The following is a 27,029-nucleotide window of genomic DNA, read 5'->3' on the forward strand; positions in this document are numbered from 1 at the left end:
AGGATGGGGACGCAGGATGGAGCAGCACATACCAGGATGGAGACCATATACCAATATAAATGCTCGCCACCCGGGCGTAGAACGGGTTCAATAGCTAGTATATATATATATATATATATATATACTGCTCAAAAAAATAAAGGGAACACTAAAATACCACATCCTAGATATCACTGAATGAAATATTTCAGTTGCAAATCTTTATTCATTACATAGTGGAATGTGTTGAGAACAATGAAACATGAAAATGATCAAAATATCTCATGGAGGTCTGGATGTGGAATGATACTCAAAATCCAAGTGGAAAATCAAATTACAGGCTAGTCGAACTTCAGTGGAAATGCCTCAAGACAAGGAAATGATGTTCTGTTGTGTGTGTGTGGCCTCCACATGCCTGTATGACCTCTCTATAACACCTGGGCATGCTCCTGATGAGGCGGCGGATGGTTTCCTGAGGTCCTGAGGGATCTCCTCCAAAACCTGGACTAAAGCATCCACCATCTTCTGGAGAGTCTGTGGTGCAACGTGACGTTGGTGGATGGTGCGAGACATGATGTCCCAGATGTGTTCAATTGGATTCAGGTCTGGGGAATGGGCGGGCTAGTCCATAGCTTCAAAGCCTTCATCTTGCAGGAACTGCCGACACACTTCAGCTATATGAGGTCCTGCATTAGGAGGAACCCAGGGCCAACTGCACCAGCATACTGTATGGTCTCACAAGGGGTCTGAGGATCTCATCTCAGTACCTAATGGCAGTCAGGCTACCTCTGGCGAGCACATGGAGGGCTCTGCGGCCCTCCAAAGAAATGCCACCGTACACCATTACTGACCCACTACCAAACTGGTCATGCTGAAGGATGAACTCTGTCACATCTGTCACGTGCTCAGTGTGAATCTGCTTTCATCTGTCCAATTTTGGTGTTCTGTGGCAAATGCCAAGCGTCCTGCATGGTGTTGGGTTGTGAGCACAACCCCCATCTGTGGACGTCGGGCACGCAGACCATTCTCATGGAGTCGGTTTCTAACCATTTGTGCAGACACATGCATATTTATGGCCTGCTGGAGATCATTTTGCAGGGCTCTGGCAGTGCTCATCCTGTTCCTCCTTGCACAAAGGCAGAGGTAGCGGTCCTGCTGCTGGGTTGTTGCCCTCCTACGGCCCCCTCCACATCTCGTGGTGTACTGGCTTGTCTCCTGGTAGCGCCTCCAGCCTCTGGAAACTACACTGATAGACACAGCAAACCATCTTGCCACAGCTCGCATTGATGTGCCATCCTGGATGAGCTGCACTACCTGAGCCACTTGTGTGGGTTGTAGAGTCCGTCTCATGCTACCACGAGTGTGAAAGCACAACAAACATTCAAAAGTGACCAAAACATCAGCCAGAAAGCATTGGTACTGAGATGTGGTTTGTGGTCCCTACCTGCAGAACCACTCCTTTATTAAGTGTGTCTTGATAATTGCAAATAATTTCTATCTGTTGTCAATTCCATTTGCACAACAGCATGTGAAACTGATTGTCAATCAGTGTTGCTTCCTAAGTGGACATTTTGATTTCACAGAAGTTTGATGTACTTGGAGTTGTATTCTGTTGTTTAAGTGTTCCCTTTATTTTTTTGAGCAGTGTGTGTATATATATACAGTGGGGCAAAAAAGTACTTAGTCAGTCAGCAATAGTGCAAGTTCCACCACTTAAAAAGATGAGAGGCGTCTGTAATTTACATCATAGGTAGACCCTAACTATGGGAGACAAACTGAGAAAAAAAAAATCCAGAAAATCACATTGTCTGTTTTTTTATCATTTTTTTTGCATATTATGGTGGAAAATAAGTATTTGGTCAGAAACAAAAAATCAAGATTTCTGGCTCTCACAGACCTGTAACTTCTTCTTTAAGAGTCTCCTCTTTCCTCCACTCATTACCTGTAGTAATGGCACCTGTTTAAACTTGTTATCAGTATAAAAAGACACCTGTGCACACCCTCAAACAGTCTGACTCCAAACTCCACTATGGTGAAGACCAAAGAGCTGTCAAAGGACACCAGAAACAAAATTGTAGCCCTGCACCAGGCTGGGAAGACTGAATCTGCAATAGCCAACCAGCTTGGAGTGAAGAAATCAACAGTGGGAGCAATAATTAGAAAATGGAAGACATACAAGACCACTGATAATCTCCCTCGGTCTGGGGCTCCACGCAAAATCCCACCCCGTGGGGTCAGAATGATCACAAGAACGGTGAGCAAAAATCCCAGAACCACGCGGGGGGACCTAGTGAATGAACTGCAGAGAGCTGGGACCAATGTAACAAGGCCTACCATAAGTAACACACTACGCCACCATGGACTCAGATCCTGCAGTGCCAGACGTGTCCCACTGCTTAATCCAGTACATGTCCGGGCCCGTCTGAAGTTTGCTAGAGAGCATTTGGATGATCCAGAGGAGTTTTGGGAGAATGTCCTATGGTGTGATGAAACCAAACTGGAACTGTTTGGTAGAAACACAACTTGTCGTGTTTGGAGGAAAAATAATACTGAGTTGCATCCATCAAACACCATACCTACTGTAAAGCATGGTGGTGGAAACATCATGCTTTGGGGCTGTTTCTCTGCAAAGGGGCCAGGACGACTGATCCGGGTACATGAAAGAATGAATGGGGCCATGTATCGTGAGATTTTGAGTGCAAACCTCCTTCCATCAGCAAGGGCATTGAAGATGAAACGTGGCTGGGTCTTTCAACATGACAATGATCCAAAGCACATGGCCAGGGCAACGAAGGAGTGGCTTCGTAAGAAGCATTTCAAGGTCCTGGAGTGGCCTAGCCAGTCTCCAGATCTCAACCCTATAGAAAACCTTTGGAGGGAGTTGAAAGTCCGTGTTGCCAAGCGAAAAGCCAAAAACATCACTGCTCTAGAGGAGATCTGCATGGAGGAATGGGCCAACATACCAACAACAGTGTGTGGCAACCTTGTGAAGACTTACAGAAAACGTTTGACCTCTATCATTGCCAACAAAGGATATATTACAAAGTATTGAGATGAAATTTTGTTTCTGACCAAATACTTATTTTCCACCATAATATGCAAATAAAATGTTAAAAAAACAGACAATGTGATTTTCTGGATTTTTTTTCTCAGTTTGTCTCCCATAGTTGAGGTCTACCTATGATGTAAATTACAGACGCCTCTCATCTTTTTAAGTGGTGGAACTTGCACTATTGCTGACTGACTAAATACTTTTTTACCCCACTGTATATATATATATATATATATATACATACATACATATACACACTGATACACACAGGTACATACATGGTTTATATACACATATAATATGTCAGCTATGTAAAAAAAAAATATATATATATATATATATATATATATATATATATATCATGGTGACCTTGCATTCCAAAACAACTGTGTTGCTAAGGACCACTGCCATAAATGTATAGTGTAGAAAAAAGACAGACACAAAAGCTGTAATTCACAGCTAGCTGAGACTAAAGAGAATTCAGGTATCGGCTATTTAATCACTTATTTGTCACCATCAACAATGAAGGTAGATGAGCCACAAACTGATCACTCACAGGAGGTTTTTTTTTCACTATCTTTCAATTATAAAAAGAAATTAAATAGCCATTAACGGGACAGCACAGAATGACTGTCGAACTAAGCACTGGGTGCACCATGGCGGGGCCAATCATTTGTATACACCTTCCCACCTGCATATTTTTCCTTAGTCTCCACCCCCATCTTCTTTGATTGACAGCTCTGGCTTCATAGAGTCAGAGAAGGGTGGAGGTAGATGGAAACCAAAAAAGTAGGGAGGTGTATACAAATGTTTGGCCCCGCCATGAAGTACCGAGCTCCTGTACTTGGTTTGAACAGTCATACTGTGCGGACAGAGTCCCTTTAAATAATAATATGACTGCACCATGAACTACAGCATTCCTGCAGTAGAAAAGCTTTGTACAGCTGCCAAACTGAATCTCTTGCTCCCAAGTCACTGGTCAGGGAACACCGGCAATACAGCAATAATGCAGCAGTCAGTAACTTTTAGTAGTTGGTAATTTGATTTTCTCCAGAGGTAACACAAAGAAATTGCCTTCAAGGTGTAGATTAAATAATAGAGTTGTCCAACTATTGTCCAGGAATTTCATTGATGACTCTCTGTGTAAAGCACCTATGATCACGGTGTATCAGGATCAGGGGGGCGCCGCATATGGGAAGCTTGGCAGCGTCACATGACTTAGTTTACTCAGCTCTTAAATCTCTTGAACAAGTGAGGTAATGAAGCTGCAGACTCCACAGTCGATATGGTCAGCAGTTTTGTCCCACTGACTCTAAGGCAAAAAATGTGTCGTCCATTGAGACCTTTGTTTTTTGCTGAGTTCCTGTGTTTAGACAAAACAATAAGCAGCGTCAGCTCATAACCCCCTTTATGCTCCCCGGCCCCCACAAAAATTCTAATTTGGTTTTGCAGATTATATAGGCTCCGGGCTGATACTCTGTGTATACTCTATTCAAGTCAGACCACACCTAAAAAAGTTTAAAAAGAAAGTTTTGTGCAAGCATATTTATGGAGTATATATTAGTGGGGAGGGGGTCTGGCTCAACACCAACCATTTTCCACAGTGGTTTAGTCGCAGCGTTCATGTGAGTAATACTTGTGGGATGATTTTTAGGTATGTTTAAACTTGACTTATATATATATATATATATATATATATATATATATATATATATATATAGTATGACTTTATGCTTGTAACATTCCACTTATGTATAATCTGTATATAACTATTTGGTGTCATTATACGACTGCAGCTTTACCTGCGATCTTGTGTTGGACTGTACTCTTGTTATTATATGTATTCCTGGAATTACAGAATGCCTCTTTATCTGTAGCCATACGTTGTGATGTAGTGATATTGGTCATTTGAACCAGAGGATATATGACATAAAGGGAAACATGGTATAAGCAGAGGTGAAAACAAAAATCAAAAATTATTGAGATCAACAGTATGTCAATATTTACAAAATTAAATGATTGCTCGGAGAAAAAGCTAGCAAAGCTCTGGTTAATTATAAGGCAATGTGGACATGAAAAATAAAGCACTTTAATCTTTGAAAGTACTAAAAACCAATTTGATTGTGAAGTGGCATTGTCTATGATAGTCCATGATGTTTAGTGTAATATATAAAATTGCAATTGCTCTTTATTGTAACAATATACCACTGTCTTTCTAAAAAAATAAAATAAAATGTATCATAGGTGTGTTATAACTTTTAATTGACGGGGTCCAGGTGTTAAGTGTCTAGGCAGGAATATATATTCAGATTCAGTTTTTGCTTTCCTGTGAGAATCATGTACTGATTCTATACTTTGTTATGTATGTTTTACCGTCCATGCACATTTCTCCAGACAGGAGCCAAAAAATACCAACTAGACCTAAAGGGTTATCATGCTTAACACTTGTACCCCTATGTTATACCAAGTGATGGGAGTCTCATCATCCTATTCACAACTGATCAAAACTTTATTTTAATGCCTCTATAACTTGACATTTACAAAATGTCTCTATCCTGGATTCTACTTGTTATATGACTTTGAGATACAAAATTGATTTATCTAATAAGTTGAGAAAATCTAAAGAATATGTCCCTCATACTGATAACAGTGCCACTACAGATTAGTTCTGAAATCTGGCTGCTTTTAGAGCTGAACTACATGTTTGCTAATACACTGTAATGCAAATTAACACTACCCAGACCCTGAACCATTAGGGATGATAAATGATGTGAACTCAGCTTCATGCTATAGGAATCGGTTTGCACATAATGTCTTTGTTGCAGAAAATTTCCACAGCAAATCTTCAGGGAAATCTATATCGATTATGCTTCAGTGTGTATTTGCTGCTGATGTAGATTTTCCAACAGATTATACAAAAAAAAAAAGGATAAAAAATATTTGTAATATTTTTGAAATCTGCAATTGTGAATTTTGCAGCAGAATACACATAATATCCAAAGCACACAATACAGTATCCAGAGCAGCATCTACAACAATTCAGTTTTGTTGTGGATTTTGAATTCTCATTCAATGGAAAAGAAATGTGCAACCAATCCGAAATCCAAATTGTCATGCTGGGAATTACAAAAAAAAAACTAGTACATTAGATCAGCTTCTGTTTGGAAATTTTCTGAAGCGTATGGATGACATTTGTTAAGATCTTCTCCACTCTGCTGTAGTTGTAGCCTAACATTATGTATTTAAGTTTAATTAGTGTATCAAAATAACAGTTATAGTTATCAATGGGAATATTGATGGTGATAAACCTATAAGAATACAAATATAATGTGTCTTTAGCAGTGGGAACATTCCAAAAAAATACATCAGAATTGCTGAATAAATCTAAATTCATTTTTCTAGAACTCTTTATCCCGTGTCCTATTCACAGTCTATGGTCTGTATATTTCACTTTGCGTTTATTGCCCCAACATATTTCACAGTACAGAGATTTAGATCAATCCCTGTCCCCAACGGGTCTTACAGTCTAAATAGGGAACAACATAGTATCCTGACACAATTTCAGCTACAGCTGGAATTCAATAATTCACCAAAGCCCGGCATTGCTTGTACTGAACATTTCAGGGTTACTACAGCAGCCTGTCCTAAATGTAGCATACAGATCTGGCAAAAATTAAGAGACCACTGCAAAATGTTCAGTTTGTCTGATTTTTCTCTTTATAGGTATATTTTTGAGTAAAATGTAAATTGTTCTTTTATTCTATAAACTTCTGACAACATGTCTCCAAATTTCCAAGCAATAAATTTTGTATTTTTTTTTTCTGAAAAGGAGAAATAGTCAAAAAAATTTTAAAAACCCAGTGCTTTCAGACCTCAAATAATGCAAATAAAACAAGTTCATAATCATTTAGAAACAACAATACTAATGTTTTAACTCAGGAAGAGTTCAGAAATCAATATTTTGTGGAATAACCATGATTTTTAATCACAGGTTTCATGCGTCTTGGTATGTTTTCCACCAGTCTTTCACACTGTTCCTGGTGGAAAAATGAGAGCAGTTCTTCTTTGTTTGATGGCTTGTGACTATCCATCATCCTCTCGATTACATTCCAGAGGTTTTCAATGTGGTTCAGGTCTGGAGATTGGGTTGCGCATGACAGGGTTGTTATGGTTTTTTGGTGGGTTTGGATGTGGAAGTGTCGGATGGGCAGGGTGATGTCCGCCTGCAGCCCCGGCCCCCACACCAGGCTCTGCTCCGGGCTCACAGCCTCCGGACACCCGGCAGCGCGGAGGCTCCCTGCACAGAACAACTAGAGCAGCAGCAGCGGCGCCATCCTCCTCCTGGTTGCATTGCGGTCTCGCGAGATGATGATGTAACGGTCTTGCGAGACCGTACGTCATCATCTCGCGAGACCGCAATGCATGCAGCGGTCACCGGGGCGTCGTGCGGACAGGGAAAGGCCAGTTCCTGATCCGGGGGGGGGGGGCACCGGAGGGTGAGTATGTAACTATTTTTTATTTTTTTTTATCATTAGATATTTTTACTATTCATGCTGCATAGGCAGCATGAATAGTAAAAAGGTGGTCACACAGGGTTAATAGCAGCGTTAACCGAGTGCGTTACACCGCGGTCAACGCTGCCATTAACCCTGTGTGAGCGCTGACCGGAGGGGAGTATGCGGGCGACAGGCACTGACTGCAGAGAGTAAGGAGTGGCCATTTTCTTCCGGACTGTGCCCATCACTGATTGGTCGTGGCAGCCATGACAGGCAGCTGCCGAGACCAATCAGCGAATGAATAACCATGACAGACAGAAGGACAGACAGACGGAAGTGACCCTTAGACAATTATATAGTAGATTCTCATCTGGTAGGATCTGGAATATGTTACAGGATGTTATTATTTATTGGATGTAACAAAGTGTGAAAATTAAATTATTGCTGATTTCTTAAAGATTCTCAAGATGTCTCACACTGGAGCTCAAGGAAACATTGGTAGCCATTCTGCCGTGGGTCTGCAGAACTACAGGGTATGTACAAAAAATATATCCTGTATTTCAAATCTGACCAGTGTCGCTTTATGCAGTAATAACTCTAGACTTTTTTTTGTATATTCTATTCTTATTTTTTCATGAAACAATGTACTTTATGTTAATGATAAATGTAGTTTATTATGCTTTACACTTATTTGTAGAAATCTTGGAAATTTGACAAAAATTTAGAAAAATTTGAAATTTTCAAACTTGCAGTGTTTCTACCCTTAAGGCCACATTCACAAGTTCAATTTTTGATCAGTATTTTACATCAGTCTTTATAAGTCAAAGCCAGGATTGGGTGAAAAAAATCTACTCTGTTATACTTTTCTTCTAATTGTTCTACTCCTGATTTTGACTTCCAAATACTGATAAAAAATACTGACAAAATACTGAACGTGAGAACATGGTCTACACTAGATAGTCATACCAAACCAAAAAATTAACAAATAACATTTGCCATATGTCTACTTCATGCCAGCATCATTTTTCAAATGTACTTTGTAAGGATGTTAGAAGGTTTAAAAGTTTTTAACAGCAATTTTCATTTTTTCAAGAAAATTTGCAAAACATATTTCTTAAAGACCTACTGTATTAAGTAGTTTTGAGGTTTCTATATATTGGACATCTCCAAAATTGATACCATTTTAAAAACACCATCCTTTAAAGTATTGAAAACTGCTTTCAGGTACTTTGTTAACCCTTCAGGTGCTTCACAGATAAAAAATGGTTCATTTTCATTGGGTGTGATATTCTCTTATTTCTCAAGTCAATAAAAATGCATATTGGTGGTTATTAAATACCTAATATAATTGGAATATATAATATTACACTTATGCAGATAAAATATCCATTTTCAGAAATTAAGCACCTTATAAAACGGTCACTTTTGTTTTAGCAAATTTTGAATAAATCAATACTACTAGAAGATATATGAAATTTTGTAATACATCTTATGAGAAATATTCTATTTTCTCCCCTTATAAGCCTCTTCCCCCTCCCCTCCTGCCCCTTACTTTTTTTTCAAGAGAAGACTCCCTGCCTTCTCAAAAAAGGAACTGATTATAGCTGCTTATTGAAGTTTCTACAGGGGAGTAAGGGGAAGGAATACATGAATTAATCATGCTGCTGCTTTCTAGTAAGTGTGTTATTTAGCCTAGAGCTGGATTCACAGCTATATTACCCAGTACTGCTGTATAATGTCTTCCATGCTGCTGCTTCTGAATATGTGCTACATAGAAACATGAAAGAAAGAACCATTCATGCCTGTGTGCTGTTTTTGGGAGACACTATAGCAGCTAGTAATCACCCACCAGCTACAAGGAACCTGAAAATTAGAGATAGAGCCAGAAGAGGGGACAACAAGTAAAAATGCAAGTTACAAATTTTCTAATAATAGTGTTAGTCCTCATGTGTAAATACATTGGAAAGCTTCTTCTTAAAAGTTACATGAGACAAGTACACTTTAAATATGATTTATACTATATTGATAAATTATGAATATAAATGGGCAAACCCGAAAAGTTAAGTTTGGGGTCCATTTTGAACACTTACTGTTCAGGCACGGACCCCAAACACGGAGTTCACCATGAAGTCTGTTTTACTGTTTGGGTTCGGTACCCCGAACACCAGGTTTTTTTCGCTCTTGTGCATGACAGCGTGGAAATCATTGCCTCTGATCAGCGGTAAAATCATTATCGCCGGTCAGAAAGCCGTAGTTCCCATGCTGTCAAATGACAGTGTGAGCCCGCAGCTGTGATCGGAGGTAAAACATTTACCTCCGGTCACTGGTGTCGGCTAATGGGACTACTGCTCCCATCAGCCTATGCCTGCTGCCTCTAATAACAGTGTGAGGGGGCAGCGGCTGATCGGGGTATTCATCAGCCGGTGCCTGTGCTCTAAATAAATAATTTAAAAAAAATTACATGGGTTCCCCTGTATTTTTGATAATCAGCCAGGCAAAATGGACAGCGGCGGGCTGCAACCCTCAGCTGTCAGCATTAGCAAGGCTGGTTATCAAGACAAGAGGGGTCACTGTTGTGAATTCTGTGGCTGAATTCACTCCTGTGGTCACAAGTGGTACTGCAGCTTCTGGGCTTCCTCCCTCAGGTGTTCTGGTGAGCTCGTTGGCTGCCTTGTTATTTAACTCCACCTGATTCTGTCTTCCTTGCTCCTTGTCAATGTTCCAGTGTTGGATCTGAGCTTCTGGATCTTTCCTGTGGCCTGCTGCTCTGCTTAGATAAGTGCTTCTTTGCTTTTGTTGCTGTTTTTTCTGTCCAGCTTGTCTTTCGTTTTTGCTGGAAGCTCTGAGACGCAAAGGGTGTACCGCCGTGCCGTTAGTTCGGCACGGTGGGTCTTTTTGCCCCCTTTGCGTGGTTTTTTGCTTTAGGGTTTTTTGTAGACTGCAAAGTTCTCTTTGCTATCCTCGCTCTATCTAGAATATCGGGCCTCACTTTGCTGAATCTATTTCATCCCTACGTTTTGTCTTTTCATCTCGCTAACAGTCATTATATGTGGGGGGCTGCCTTTTCCTTTGGGGTATTTCTCTGAGGCAAGTCAGGCTTGTATTTCTATCTTCAGGCTAGTCAGTTCCTCAGGCTGTGCCGAGTTGCATAGGTAGTGTCAGGCGCAATCCACAGCTGCCTTAAGTTGTGTTTAGGATAGGTTCAGGTATTGCGGTCTACAGAGATTCCACGTCTCAGAGCTCGTTCTATTGTTTTTGGGTTATTGTCAGATCACTGTATGTGCTCTGATTACTGGCACACTGTGTTACTGGATTGCCTTCATAACAGGTCACCAACCCATTTTTTTTTTAAATGGCATGGCGTCCCCCCATTTTTGATAACCAGCCAAGCTAAAGCAGACAGCTGGGGGCTGGTCTTCTCAGGTTGGTTAGGGGCCATGGATATTGCCACCCCAGCCTAAAAATAGCAGCCTCCAGCCACCCAGAAATGGCGCATCTATTAGATGTGCTAATTCTGGTGCTTTGACAAGCTCTTCTCACTTGCTCTGTGGCAATGGCAAGTGGGGTTCATATTTGTGGGGTTGATGTCACCTTTGTATTGTGCGGTGACATCAAGCTCAAGACTTAGTAATGGAGAGGTGTCTGTAGGACGCCTCTCAATTACTAATCCTATAGTTATATTGTAAATAAACACACACCAAGGTCACCGCAGTTCAGTGGCCCGGCTTGGAATGCAGCCTCAATGACCTGGGGTAAAGGAAAAAAAAAAGGGTTGTTGTTCCAGCATCTGGTAAAATTAGTTCTTTCTTTATTTTAAATTCATTAAAACTTGTAAAAAATTACAATGGTTGCATAGACAAGGCAGGGGAGCAAGACGCGTTTCGAACGCTCACTTGCATTCTTTATCACCGCCGGTCACTGAGGCCGAGCTTGTAGCAGCACATTCCTCAGTGGTTCTCAGCCTGGACGGTTGCATCCTGGCACCATCCGGGTTGACAACTGTTTATCCCCAGACATGGAATACAGCGTGGGACAGAACAATGGAAATGTGAAAAATATGGTTGTTTTTTATTTTTATTTTTTTTTACAGAAGACAATGACTTCAGTGGAATGGACATTAGGTGAGTATAACTGTGTTTGTTATTTATAAATAAAAAAAAGTAAAAGTGTGTTTTGACAGCGTGGGAACAACAGCTGTCAGACCGGCGGAAATGATTTTACCGACAATCAAAGTTAGTGCTTGCTTCGCTGTCATACACGTGACAGCATTGCAAACACTGGATGTTTGGGCCCGCTATTCAAGTGAATGAGGTCTGGGTTTCGGTACTGTTTTGATACCCAACATATTTTAACTGTTCGGTCAAACCCTAACATCCAGGGGTCCGCCCATCTTTAATTATGAATAGCTGAGAAAGGTACGATCTGCATCCCTGACCCATCATACTGTATAACTCAATTGCTATAGAAAAGATATCAGTGAGTGTAAGTTCATGAAAATGTTTGACAGTATTTAAAATCTTCTAAAGAACACTTTAAACATTAAATTAAAATCAAAATTAAAAAGCAACAAGCAAAGATAAATGATTAAAATACGAAGTATAGAGGTCAGTAAACATATCACATATTATCCTGACATGTTTTGTTTTCCATCTGCTACATACAGCTCATTTGCTATGAATATGAAAATTTCCAAGGCCGCAAGGTGGAATTTAGCACTGAGTGCAGAAACTTGTGTGACCGAGGCTTCGACCATGTAAAGTCCATTCGAATTGAATCTGGACCGTAAGTTTCAAGCACATTAGTCATTGCAAAGTGACTTACACTGGAAGTTAAAGCGAGATTATTAGCTGTCATATTATTGTTGTGAAGTGTCATTTATGTTTTAACGTGAATATCCTAAGTTATTATTTATCATGCTTATTTATTTGGTGCCATCATACATATATAAAGCGCTGCACTTTACAGACACCATCATCACTGTCCCCATTGGGGATCACAATCTAGATTCCCTAAGGCTACTTTCACACATCAGGTTTTTTGTTTCAGTCTAAATCCGGCGAATGTTGGAAAAACTGGATCCAACGCAGATTGTGAAAAACTGATGCGACGGATCCGTTTTTTTGATGGACCCGGCTAGCCTATCTAGATTATTGGATAAAAAAAAAATTGGAGCATGCTCAGTTTAAAAAACCGGATCAGGCTGCCGAATCCGGCATTTTCTGCATCCGGCACATTCCGGCTCCCATAGGCTTCCATTCTAGCAAACAGCTGGATCCGGCGCTTCAGGCTTTTTCACCGGAGACAAAAAAGTTAAGTTTTTTCCAGACGCCGGAATTGAGTGTACGCCGGATCTGGCATCAAACCGGAAGGAACGCTGAGCCATCCGGCGCAATCCGGCGCTAATACAAGTCAATGGGGGAAAAAACGGATCCGGTTTTTATTTTTTCCGGTTTCGGTTTTTCTCCCGAGAGCCGGATTTAGCCTGAAACGAAAAACCTGATGTGTGAAAGCAGCCTAAGAGTATGTCTTTAGAGTGTGGGAGGAAACTGTAGAACTTGGAGGAAACCCACACAATCATAGGAAGAGCATACAATTTCTTGCAGATGTTTTCCTTGGTGGGATTTGAACGCAGGACCCCATCGCGCTGCCCACATTCTGGAATATATTTAAAAAAATTCCATATATCACCACAGAATTTTTTTTTGCATCATATAAATTAATAGTTACAATATTGTTTTTTCAACGGTATGATACGGTATGGTTCCTATTCACAGCTGGGTCGCTTATGAACAGAAAGATTTTGCCGGAGAGATGTTCATTCTGGAAAAAGGGGAATATCCACGTTGGGACTCATGGTCTAACTGCTTCCGGGCTGATAGGATCATGTCCTTGAGACCAGTCCGTATGGTAAGATGTAAAAAAAATTTTAAAGAGTAACGATTATTTTTTTTTTTTTTTATAATTTTGTCCAGTATGGAAAGTTATGAAACATTGCAAATCACTTGGACCATCAATACAAGAAAATGAAAATAGGATTGTTCTTTTTTTGTTTAAAGACTAGGAACATTTTCATAAAAATTTAATTAATAAATCGTTTTAACAGTATTTATCAGATGATTTCTTATAGTTAGGGCCAGAAATATTTGGACAGTGACACAATTTTCGCGATTTGGGCTCTGCATGCCACCACATTGGATTTGAAATGAAACCTCTACAACAGAATTCAAGTGCAGATTGTAACGTTTAATTTGAAGGGTTGAACAAAAATATCTGATAGAAAATGTAGGAATTGTACACATTTCTTTACAAACACTCCACATTTTAGGAGGTCAAAAGTAATTGGACAAATAAACATAACCCAAACAAAATATTTTTATTTTCAATATTTTGTTGCAAATCCTTTGGAGGCAATCACTGCCTTAAGTCTGGAACCCATGGACATCACCAAACGCTGGGTTTCCTCCTTCTTAATGCTTTGCCAGGCCTTTACAGCCGCAGCCTTCTGGTCTTGCTTGTTTGTGGGTCTTTCCGTCTTAAGTCTGGATTTGAGCAAGTGAAATGCATGCTCAATTGGGTTTAGATCTGGAGATTGACTTGGTCATTTTAGAATGTTCCACTTTTTGGCACTCATGAACTCCTGGGTAGCTTTGGCTGTATGCTTGGGGTCATTGTCCATCTGTACTATGAAGCGCCATCCAATCAACTTTGCAGCATTTGGCTGAATCTGGGCTGAAAGTATATCCCGGTACACTTCAGAATTCATCCGGCTACTCTTGTCTGCTCTTATGTCATCAATAAACACAAGTGACCCAGTGCCATTGAAAGCCATGCATGCCCATGCCATCACGTTGCCTCCACCATGTTTTACAGAGGATGTGGTGTGCCTTGGATCATGTGCCGTTCCCTTTCTTCTCCAAACTTTTTTCTTCCCATCATTCTGGTACAGGTTGATCTTTGTCTCATCTGTCCATAGAATACTTTTCCAGAACTGAGCTGGCTTCTTGAGGTGTTTTTCTGCAAATTTAACTCTGGCCTGTCTATTTTTGGTATTGATGAATGGTTTGCATCTAGATGTGAACCCTTTGTATTTACTGTCATGGAGTCTTCTCTTTACTGTTGACTTAGAGACAGATACACCTACTTCACTGAGAGTGTTCTGGACTTCAGTTGATGTTGTGAACGGGTTCTTCTTCACCAAATTAAGTATGCGGCGATCATCCACCACTGTTGTCATCCGTGGACGCCCAGGCCTTTTTGAGTTCCCAAGCTCACCAGTCAATTCCTTTTTTCTCAGAATGTACCCAACTGTTGATTTTGCTACTCCAAGCATGTCTGCTATCTCTCTGATGGATTTTTTCTTTTTTTTCAGCCTCAGGATGTTCTGCTTCACCTCAATTGAGAGTTCCTTTGACCGCATGTTGTCTGCTCACAGCAACAGCTTCCAAATGCAAAACCACACACCTGGAATCCACCCCTGACCTTTTAACTACTTCATTGATTACAGGTTAACGAGGGAGACGCCTTCAGAGTTAATTGCAGCCCTTAGAATCCATTGTCCAATTACTTTTGGTCCCTTGAAAAAGAGGACGCTATGCATTACAGAGCTATGATTCCTAAACCCTTTCTCCGATTTGGATGTGGAAACTATCATATTGCAGCTGGGAGTGTGCACTTTCAGCCCATATTATATATATAATTGCATTTCTGAACATGTTTTTGTAAACAGCTAAAATAACAAAACTTGTGTCACTGTCCAAATATTTCTGGCCCTAACTGTATATTCTTTCACAATAATTTAAAGACTAACTAAGCCTATTTTTTTTTAAATAATCCCGTCTAGCATGGATCATCATCGGTGCTAATTTGAAGTCCCGAGGATGGCAGTGAAAGAGTCAGCAACTGTCTCTTCCACTTGTGTTGTGCTTATTAGGACAATCTCCTGCAGCAGCTGATCTTCTGAGTTATTGACTCTCACTGCCATCATCTGTACTCCAAATGAGTATATTCTGATATCAACTCAGCTGAAGGCAAGAAAATAAACTGAGGAATAGCGGGAATTTAGAAGCCACTTAAATGCAAAGAATTTTAAAAGAATGAAGACAAATTAGCTAATAGGCCGGTGTTACATTTGTGGGTGTGAAGCGAGAAACTCACGAGAGTCTCTCACATCAATACCCGGCACTGCCGCCGGCACTCGGGACCGAAGTGTGCGGCTGCATGTATTTCTATGCAGCTGAACGCTCCGGTCCCGACTATTGGTGGCAGTGGCGTGTATTGATGTGTGAGTTTCTCGCATTGAACTCGCAAGTGCGACCCCGGCCATAAAGTGAAATTAATAAATTGAAACTGTTTAAATAATATAAAAAATCATATAGTGAATACTTTTCATTAATTTATTAGTTAGATTCATATAAAAGTGTCAATAATGCTTTCAAACTAAACAAAAATCCTACATTCATTTTCTTATATTGTTGGTTAGCATACAAATTGTATGTTTAAGGTTCAAGGGTAAATGAACCATAGTGCTCCAACCATTTTCCTCAAGGCCACGACTAGAATAGGGTTAATCAGCTTTAGGAGGGGGCAGAAATTTGATTGTCACCATTAGACCCCTAATTAGCAAGGTATGTGCAATAACAGTAATTTCATTAGATTGCTTTACTGTAAAAAAACAAAAAAACAACAGCAACAACAAAAACCAAGACAGTCCTGAACACAAATTGTCAAAATATAGTGCATGGATAATGATAATGCTGAGTAGCATGAACTAGTCATTGAAAAAGTACCGCTGCATAGAGTTTGGAAGAGAAGGAGGCAAAATATGGATATGGAGTTCATTACAAAATATTCATAACTTTGCAGTGCCACCTAATCCAAGAGCAGCATGATGTAGAGACACACAACCTGATTCCACTGATGTGGAAAACAGCTGTACAAAACAGCTGACATGTCGCGGCTTTGATGTGGGCTCACTGCCGGAGTCCACATCAAAGCAGGGGATCTGACCTTGGACGTACTATCCTGTCCGAGGTCAGAAAGGGGTTAATCAACAGAAAATTATTACTATAGGACTAGTAATCTTACTGCCATATAGTCCTCCATATTCATGAGCTCTATATAACCCCATCGTCACCACTGATTGGCAGCTTTCTGCCTATACGCAGTGAACACAGAAAGCTGCCAATCAGTGGTGTGGGCGGGGTGATACAGAGCTCAGCATTCACAGAGCTGGTAGATTTACAATAGATAAAACAGGTATTTTATCACAACTACAACAAGTAACCCAGTAAATGTTGCATCACTAGATTCAGGTTTTGTGACCCTACATCTTGCTGCTCTTAGATGGGGTAGCAAAAACCTGGTGACAGAGTCCCTTTAAGTTATGCATTTCCAATAATAATAATAATAATAATTTTATTTACCGTATATAGCGCCAACATATTCCGCAGCACTTTACAAATTATAGAGGGGACTTGTACAGACAATAGACATTACAGCATAACAGAAATCACAGTTCAAAATAGATACCAAGAGGAATGAGGGCCCTGCTCGCAAGCTTACAGACTATGAGGAAAAGGGGAGACACGAGAGGTGGATGGTAACAATTGCTTTAGTTATTCGGACCAGCCACAGTGTAAGGCTCGGGTGTTCATGTAAAGCTGCATGAACCAGTTAACTGCCTAAGTATGTAGCAGTACAGACACAGAGGGCTATTAACTGCATAAAGTGTATGAGAACATGATACGAGGAACCTGATTATGTTTTTTTTATTTTTTTTATGATAGGCCACACAGGGATCGTTAGGTTAATGTGTTGAGGCGGTAGGCTAATCTGAACAAATGAGTTTTTAGGGCACGCTTAAAATTGTGGGGATTGGGGATTAATCGTATTAACCTAGGTAGTGCATTCCAAAGAATCGGCGCAGCACGTGTAAAGTCTTGGAGATGGGAGTGGGAGGTTCTGATTATTGAGGATGCTAACCTGAAGTCATTAGTGGAGCGGAGGGCACGGGTAATAATAATAATAATCTTTATTTATATAGCGCCAACATATTCCGCAGCGCTTTACAGTTTAACAGTTTCAAACACAACAGTCATAGGTAACAATGTTAACAATACAGTAATAAAGCAAAATAAGACAGGTGGTGGTAGACTGAGACCAGAGAGGAGATGTAGGGTGGTGCTGACCAATGGAGTGCTTTGTGGATGAGGGTAGTAGTTTTGTACTGGATTCTGGAGTGGATGGGTAACCAGTGTAATGACTGGCACAAGGTAGAGGCATCAGTGTAACGGTTGGTGAGGAATATGATCCTGGCTGCAGCATTCAGGACAGATTGGAGCGGGGAGAGTTTGGTAAGAGGGAGGCCGATTAGTAGAGAGTTACAATAGTCCAGACGAGAATGAATAAGTGAAACAGTAAGAGTTTTTTACAGAGTCCAAAGTAAGAAAAGGGCGAATTCTAGAAATGTTTTTGAGGTGTAGATAAGAAGAGCGAACCAGTGATCGGATGTGGGGGGTGAATGAAAGCTCGGAATCAAGGATGACCCCAAGGCAGTGGGCATGTTGCTCTGGAGTAATGGTGGAACCGCACACGGAGATGGCAATGTCAGGCAAAGGTAGGTTAGTAGAGGGAGAGAACACGAGGAGTTCAGTTTTTGACAGGTTCCGTTTCAGATAGAGGGAGGACATGATGTTAGAGACAGCGGTAAGACAATCACTTGTGTTTTCTAGAAAGGTCGGCGTGATAACAGGAGAAGAAGTGTATAATTGGGTGTCGTCAGCATAGAGATGGTACTGGAAACCAAATCTACTGATTGTTTGTCCAATAGGGGCAGTATACAACGAGAAGAGGAGGGGGCCTAGGACTGATCCTTGAGGAACCCCAACAGTAAGGGGAAGGTGAGAGGAGGAGGAACCAGCAAAACATACAGTGAAGGATCGGTCAGAGAGATAGGAGGAGAACCAGGAGAGAACGGTGTCCTTGAGGCCGATGGAGCGGAGCATATTGAGGAGGAACTGATGATCCACAGTATCGAATGCTGCGGAGAGATCCAAGAGAATTAGCATGGAGTAGTGACCATTAGATTTAGCTGTTAGTAGGTCATTAGAGACTTTAGTGAGGGCAGTTTCAGTAGAGTGTAAAGAGTGGAAGCCAGATTGAAGAGGGTTGAGAAGAGAGTTATCTGAGAGATAGCGGGTAAGACTGGAGTGGACCAGGCGTTCGAGGAGTTTAGAGATGAAGGGAAGATTAGAGACAGGTCTATAGTTAGCGGCATAGTTTTGGTCGAGGGATGGTTTTTTAAGTAATGGATGTATGATGCCATGCTTAAATGAGGAGGGAAAAATACCGGAAGTGAGAGAAAGTTCGAATATTTTTGTTAGGTGAGAGGTGACTGCCGGGGAAAAGGACTGGAGGACATGTGACGGAATGGGGTCACTGGTGCAAGTGGTCGGGCGAGAAGATGCAAGGAGCCTGACTACTTCTTCTTCTGTAACTGGTTCAAAGTCAGAGAGTGAACTAGATGCAGTGGGGGAGGGAGGACAGTGCATGGTATGAAGAGATTGGGAGATGATTTCCTGTCGAATGTGGTCAATTTTTTCTTTGAAGTAATTGGCCAGATCGTCAGCGCGGAGATCCGTGGTTGGGGCCTGCACTCTTAGGTTAAGTAGGGACTGGAAAGTGTCAAAGAGACGTTTAGGGTTATTTGACAGTCAGGTGATCAGCGTGTTGAAATAGGTTTGTTTGGAGAGGTGAAGGGCAGAGTTGTATGTTTTTAGCATGAACTTATAATGGATGAAATCTTAGGGTAGATTAGATTTTCTCCACAGACGTTCGGCGCACCTGGAGCACCGCTGCAGGAAACGTGTTTGCAGCATGTGCCACGGTTGTTGCCGTCTGTGCTGAGTTGTTCTATGTATAAGAGGTGCAGCTTCATCCAGGGCACTTTGCAGGGTTTCATTGTAATGCTTCAGAGCAGAATCAGGACATGAGATGGAGGAGATTGGGGCCAATGAGGACTGCAAGTTCTTCATAAGTTTCTGGGTGTTAATGGCCTGTATGTTTCTATAAGTGTGGAAAGTGGGGGTGACCTGAGCGGGATGGCAGTTCTTGATAGAGAATGAAAGAAGGTTGTGGTCAGAGAGCGGGAGAGGGGAGTTTGTGAAATCATCCACTGAGCAAAGGCGGGAGAAGACCAAGTCAAGGGAGTTTCCATCATCATGTGTTGGAGAGTTAGTTAATGCTGCGAGAGGCCGAAAGAGGAGGTTAGAGATAAAAGGTGAGAAGCAAATGGGGAAATGGGAGAAGCAATGGGGATGTCGAAATCACCCATGATAAGTGTGGGGGTGTCACAGGAGAGAAAGTGTGGAAGCCAGGTGGCAAAGTGATCCAGGAACTGATGAGAGGGGCTGGGAGGACGATACACCACTGTCACTTGCATGGAGAAGGGGACGTAGAGTCTGACAGCATGGACCTCCAAGGAAGGGAATACAAGTGAGGGTACTTGGGGGATAATTTGGAAGGTACATTTGGGTGAAAGGAGCAGACCAACGCCTCCACCTGCTCTGTTGTCCGATCTTGGGGTATGAGAAAGTGTAGTCCACCATATGAAACAGCAGCAGCAGCAGCAGTGGTGTCTGACTGCTGGATCCAGGTTTCAGTAAGGGCCAGGAGATTAAGACAGTTAGAAAGGAAGAAGTCATGAATGAAGGAGAGTTTATTACACACAGAGCAAGAATTCCAAAGGGCACAATTGAAGGATGCAGAAGGCATGCATGGAATATTAATAAGGTTAGATGGGTTTCTGGGTGTAGCAGTTGGGAGGTTTGACTGGCTATAGCATGGGGGCCGGGGTTGGGAGAGATGTCTCCAGCAACAAGGAGAAGGAGGATAGAAAGAGTGAGCAGATGGTTAAGTGATTTGTGAGAGCGTCTCTTGTGTTGGATGGTGGGACTGAATGGATCTGTGCTGTTAAGCAATGTGAACTGAGCATGAGTGCTATACATAGGAGAGGGAAGGACAGAGGGGCTGATATGGATGGAGTGTAAAGAGTTTATGCAAGGGCGGTGAATGTGAGTGAATGCGGCAGTCAGGATATAGAATATACAAATACATATGGTGAGTATTTGTTCTGTTTCAAATGAATAGTGAATATATTTAGTTTTTCTTACCTGTCTCCTGCCCTGTCTAACTGCCATGTTATAACTGCCGAAGTACTTAGAAAAAAGTACTTTGCATAAATGTACTCGAATAATAGTGCACGAATGCACCCCTGCACGAATGCATCCCCAAAGTATGTCTACATTTATAGAAGGCTAGCTCTTAGATCTCACTTTTTTTTTTTTCAATAATAGTAAATGACTACCATTACCATTCTCTGCATGTTTCAGATCAGAGATTACTCTGTTAGGGTTTTTAAATTTGTCCACATTAAAATGTAATAATCATTCATACATTTGTACCAATTCTAATGTAATAAAAGGCAAATCTTTAAAATAGCAAAGCAAAAAGTCTTAACCATATAAATAATTTATTCTTATAACTTATTTATCATTAATGATCTTTTACATTAAAGGACACTCAGGATTATAAGATCTCCCTCTTTGAATGTATCAATTTTGAGGGAAGGAAGATGGAAGTCTGTGATGAAGATATCCCCAGCTTGTGGTCTTATGGATTCCAGGACAGAGTCGCTAGTGTTCAAGTCCTTGGAGGAACGTAAGTGATTGGCGCTGGACAAAGCAATGTAAAGATTACAATTTTACCTGTTTACCCAATACTTACCACTAGTTTCCATATAAAGTGAACCTGACAGCTGATATACAGTAAGCTGCCCAATGCAGAGGAAACGTGTATCAGACACCGTCTGTATGATATGAGCAAGGTACTGTATGTTGGACTCGGAATCACTGCAGCATTATCGAGAAAAGCATATTTTAAAAGCCGCCGTTGACCGAGCCACGCTAGAGACGAGTTGGACAGGCGGGTCCCTGGCGGCTTCTCCCTGCTGGCTGCCCTGGATTGACAGGTTTCTGAGTACATATACACACCAGCATATAAATGCCTTTTAAAGAGAACCTAGAAGAATAAACTGGAAAGACAATAGTGTCTTATCCGAGAAAATGATATAGGGAGAGTTTCTCACCTGGCCAGGGTTGTGACACACAACCACTTAATGCACTTAAAGGGGTTGTCCCACCAACAAAAGTATATTTTAATAAATAGATCTTGGAATAATAATAATTTCTACAATTGGATATGTTTAAAAAAAATGTTCCTGTGCTGAGATAATCTTATAAATGTGTCCCTACTGTGTAATGGCCGTGTCTGACCATACAGGAACATTTCAGGAACATGGCCTGATCATACCACAGCTCCTGGCTATGAGAGGAAGCAAATGAGTATACAGACATTACAGCAGGGGATCACAGGTGATTATTTCTGTGAGGTAAAACATTGCTTCAAAACAGGCAGGGAAATGTTTTACCTCACAAAAAGAATCAGCTGTGATCCGATGATGTCCTGCCTGTATACTCTCTTTTTCTCCCATGGCCAGACATGGTCAGACACAGCCATTACACAGTACACAGCAGGGGCATATTTATAAGACTATCTCTGCATAAAAACATTTTTTAAACACATCCAATTGTGGAAATTATTATTCTAATATATATTGATTAAAATCAACTTTTTTTTAGTTAGAAAACCTCTTTAAATCTGCTGCCACAAGGAAGCCAAAAATGGAGAAGAATGAGTTAATCCTTTACTGTCTGGACAAAAGCACTCAGATTTTAATTGTATTATTTATTTATCCTTCCCATGTAATCCACTTGTGACTGTGGTTTCTCTTGAATAAAGGTACCGTCACACTGGCCAACTTAACAACGATATCACTAGCGATCCGTGACGTTGCAGCGTCCTGGCTAGCGATATCGTTGTGTTTGACACGCAGCAGCGATCTGGATCCTGCTGTGACATCGTTGGTCGGAGCAGAAAGTCCAGAACTTTATTTCGTCACTGGATCTCCCGCAGACATTGCTGAATCGGCGTGTGTGACGCCGATTCAGTGATGTCTTCATTGGTAACCAGGGTAAACATCGGGTTACTAAGCGCAGGGCCGCGCCAGTGTAAATGTAAAAAAAACCAAACACTACATACTTACATTCCGGTGTCTGTCGCGTCCCCCGGTGTTCTGCTTCCCTGCCCTGTCAGCGCCGGCCAGCCGTAAAGCAGATTACATCGGTGACGTCACCGCTCTGCTTTACGGCCAGACGGCGCTCACAGCCAGTGTAGGAAAGCAGAACGCCGGGGGACAGACACCGGAATGTAAGTATGTAGTGTTTTTTTTTTTTTAACGTTTACGCTGGTAACCAGGGTAAACATCGGGTTACTAAGTGCAGCCCTGCGCTTAGTAACCCGATGTTTACCCTGGTTACCAGGGGACTTCGCATAGTTGGTCGCTGGAGAGCTGTCTGTGTGACAGCTCTCCAGCGACTACACAGCGACGCTGCAGCGATCGGGATCGTTGTCTAGATCGCTGCAGCATTGCTAAATGTGACGGTACCTTAAGACAAATGAAACAAATAAATCGCACCTATTTATATTAGGCTACTTTCACACGTCTGTACGGGGCCGTCGCAAACCGTCGGCCCGACAGACGTTGTGCTAAATTTAGCACAGCGTGGGCAGCGGATGCAGTTTAACAACGCATCCGCTGCCCATTGTGATGAGCGGGGAGGAGGGGGCCGCGCATGTGTGGTCGAAAATGGCGGACACGTCGCACAAAAAAATGTTACATTGAACGTTTTTTGTGCGTCGCGTTTGCTAAAACATGACGGATCCGTCGCACGACGGATGAGACGTGTGCCCATCCGTCGCGATCTGTTGCTTATACAAGTCTATGGGCAAAAAACGCATCCTGCTAGCACATTTGCAGGATCCGTTTTTTGCCCATAACGACGGATTGCGACGGAAGAAAAAAGACAGAAGTGTGAAAGTAGCCTAAGTCTCTGGCTTCAATTACCCCTTTGTCCAAGCAGCGCAGGAGTAATTAATTCTTCTCCATTATTGGCATTTTGGCGCTTGATTCTGAAATGCTGCGCCACTGCCCTGTATTGACAAGTTTCTGCTTATATTTGCACACCGGCAGAGACCTGTCACTCCAGGGCAGTGGGTGGTGACAGTCCACCAGGAAACCACCTGCCTGACTAGTCCCCTGTGTGGCTCGGTCCCAAGTGGCTTTTAAAGTATGTTTTTCTCTGAAATGCTGAAGTGTTTCAGAATCAAACATACCTGTCTGAAATCATACAGCCACTGCCTGATACATACAACCATGGAATGAGCAGCATGTATCAGCTGTCAGGTACACTTTAAGATTTGGTCAAACTGGCAGAGTAATGGTAGGTAGTAATGGAAGTAGTACTGATAGGAGTAATGGTAGGTAGTAATGGAAGTAGTACTGGTAGGAGTAATGGTAGGTAGTAATGGAAGTAGTACTGGTAGGAGTAATGGTAGGTAGTAATGGAAGTAGTACTGGAAGGAGTAATGGTAGGTAGTAATGGAAATAGTACTAGTAGGAGTAATGGTAGGTAGTAATGGAAGTAATACTGGTAGGAGTAATGATAGGTAGTAATGGAAGTAGTACTGGAAGTAATACGGTTATAAGTAATGGTAGGTAGTAATGGAAGAAGTACTGGTAGGAGTAATGGTAGGTAGTTATGGAAGATGTACTGGTAGGAGTAATGGTAGGTAATAATGGAAGTAATACTGGTAGGAGTAATGGTAGGTAGTAATTGAAGTAATACTGGTAGAAGTAATGGTAGGTAGTAATGGAAGAAGTACTGGTAGGAGTAATGGTAGGTAGTAATGAAAGTAATACTAGTAGGAGTAATCGTAGGTAGTAATGGAAGTAATACTGGTAGCAGTAATGGTAGGTAGTAGTGATGAGCGAGTGTGCTCTTACTCGAGTTGTCAGAGCATGCTGGGGTGATCTTTGGGTATTTTGGGCATGCTTGTAGGCTAGGTTTTTGTCTCCGCAGCTGCATGATTTGCGGCTGCTAGACAGCCTGAATACATGTGGGGATTCCCTAAGGCTGGTTTAACACGTCAGTGGCTCCGGTACGTGAGGTGACAGTTTCCTCACGTACCGGAGCCACTGACACACGTAGACACAGTTAAATCAATGCATCTGTGCAGATGTCATTGAATTTTTGCGGACCGTGTCTCCGTGTGCCAAACACGGAGACATGTCAGTGTTCGTGGGAGCGCACGGATTACACCGACCCATTAAAGTCAATGGGTCCATGTAAAACACGTACCGCACACGGATATTGTCCGTGTGCAGTCCGTGTGCCGTGCAGGAGACAGCGCTACTGTAAGCGCTGTCCCCCCCACTGGTGCTGAAGCCGCGATTCATATCTTCCCTGCAGCAACGTTTGCTGTAGAGAAGATATGAATAATCATGTTTAAAATAAAGCTCCATAGTGGCCCCACGTGACCGCTCATACAGTAGAAGGTGCAGCCAGGACAGGAAGCAGCGACAGCCAGCGAGGGAGCCGGGTGAGAATTTTAATAACAGCGGGGGGGGGGGCCTAGGGGGTTGGAGGGGGTTGGGCACATGGATCTTTATTATAAACACGATTATTCATATCTTCTCTACAGCAAACGCTGCTGCAGGGAAGATATGAATCGCGGCTTCAGCACCAGATGCAGGGGACAGCGCTAAACTTTAGCGCTGTCTCCTGCACGGTGCGTGTGGTACCCAGTGGGCACACGTGTGCCGCACATGTGCCACACTGATGTGCCACAGAAACGCACCGGCACACGGACACGGATAATTCCAGTACCGATTTTTCCGGTACCGGAATTATCTGGACGTGTTAGACTGCCCTAACAAATCATGCAGCTGCGGAGACAAAAACATAATCTACGAGCACGCCCAATATACTCAGAGATCACCCGAGCATGCTCGGACAACTCAAGTAACGAGCACACTCGCTCATCACTAGTAGGTAGTAACGGAAGTAGTACTGGCAGTAATGGTAGGTTGTTCCTTCTCTGTGATTTGCAGCAACTAACTATATGAGCAGGAAATTATAATGTGCATTTTAATCTAAGAACTGACTTTCATAGATTTCTATACACTAATTTTAGAACTTATCTAATGACTGCTTTATTTATTTTTTCCTTTGTAGATGGGTCGGATACCAGTACCCTGGTTACAGAGGTTATCAATACTTAATGGAACATGGACCATACAAACACTGGAACAACTGGGGAGCCAACCAGCCCCAGATTCAGTCCATCCGCCGAGTAAAGGACATGCAGTGGTACAAAAGAGGAAATTTTGAAGTTGGAAACTAATAAGGCAATGAAGATACAACACATAACCTGACTGGCAGAACAAAGGCACTTGTTTCTTTTTAATCTCTGAATCGTTCTCTGTTTATTGGTGGGAGAGACGACTGTTGTTTTATTTGTTTGTCTACATAGCCATTTAAAAAGGGAAAAGTGTGGATGTTGAACAAGCCACCTTTTCCTCTCTGTGCCGGAATTTTGAGAGCTAGTTAAATGATAGTGACTAAACTCATACATAGCTATATGGGATTATAGCTATTTTGATTTGCCCTATACAACCAGGTCATATTGTGCGATAATATCTAGTGACCTCTAAAAATAGGAAAAACATAAGGATATGTTAAGAAAAGTACTAGATAATCTACTGTACCCCCAGTGGGTGATGCAAATGCGGACTATTGAAATAGCACAGCGAGCCCTCTCTCTCCCCAATAGTATGTAATACCAGCACATCTGCTTTTATCAAGGATGGGAACCTATGGGCACGGTGACATCTTTCTCAGGGAGAAACAAGTCTTTTTTTATTACACAAAAACCTCAGCACATTAATGCACATCATGAAAGTGTTCAGTGTTCCGCACCACAGCACTGTCCATCCAGACGCAGCTCTACCGAAACCACCCATACGTGTGTCAAACTCTTTGCAGTTTAACAGAAATAAAAACTCTACAAACATGGCTGACGTTGATTTTTCTTTATGCAGTTTGTCTCTCATTTGGTGGAAATTCAACGGGAATGTGTTTTTTGTATATGACATATTTTTTCAATTTTTTTTTCATTTTTAAAGGGACAGTCACCCACAAAATGCATTTTAAATGGGCGTTAAGGGTGTTGTAAGGGACTTAGCCCCTATAACACAGTGCACATTGATAACTTTTGATAGGGCAGTAATTCCTCCGGTGACCTTTGGAAAATATATAAATTGTGGGGAAGAAGGTGGTGGGTTGTAGCTTCAAGAAAGCCCCAGCTGTTGGTGTCCTGCTTCTCAGGCTCCAACCTGCTTTATCTTTTATGTTGTCAAAGGGTCTTTATTAGAAGGAAAGGGTAAGGCACTCGTAGTTAGCAAGCAGACAGATACTGATTTATTGATGAGAAATAATAGACGGCACCCTGAAAATGTGAGGAAGTGTCCGAGTAGGGTACTAATC

General features: G+C 41.8%; 2 protein-coding genes across 3 annotated transcripts in view; one reads left to right on the forward strand and one right to left on the reverse strand.

Annotated features, from left to right (window-relative positions):
• Positions 1 to 27,029, reverse strand: part of CRYBA1 (crystallin beta A1) — a 426,252-nt gene that overhangs the window by 91,745 nt on the left and 307,478 nt on the right. The gene's annotated exons all lie outside the window — the stretch shown is intronic.
• LOC138672803 (beta-crystallin B1-like) lies at positions 4,599 to 26,558 on the forward strand. Of its 2 annotated transcripts, none has more exons than XM_069761187.1 (6): positions 4,599 to 4,656; positions 7,986 to 8,060; positions 12,191 to 12,309; positions 13,302 to 13,434; positions 21,101 to 21,243; positions 25,719 to 26,558. In XM_069761187.1, the coding sequence occupies exons 2-6, from the start codon at positions 7,995 to 7,997 to the stop codon at positions 25,885 to 25,887; spliced, it is 630 nt and encodes a 209-aa protein (XP_069617288.1). In that variant the 5' UTR covers positions 4,599 to 4,656; positions 7,986 to 7,994; the 3' UTR covers positions 25,888 to 26,558. The 2 variants fall into 2 exon arrangements, with proteins under 2 accessions (XP_069617288.1, XP_069617289.1); XM_069761188.1 differs by having other exon boundaries at positions 4,645 to 4,685; positions 25,719 to 25,950.

Source organism: Ranitomeya imitator, chromosome 3 (assembly GCF_032444005.1).
Source record: "Ranitomeya imitator isolate aRanImi1 chromosome 3, aRanImi1.pri, whole genome shotgun sequence".
Lineage (NCBI taxonomy): Eukaryota > Metazoa > Chordata > Amphibia > Anura > Dendrobatidae > Ranitomeya > Ranitomeya imitator.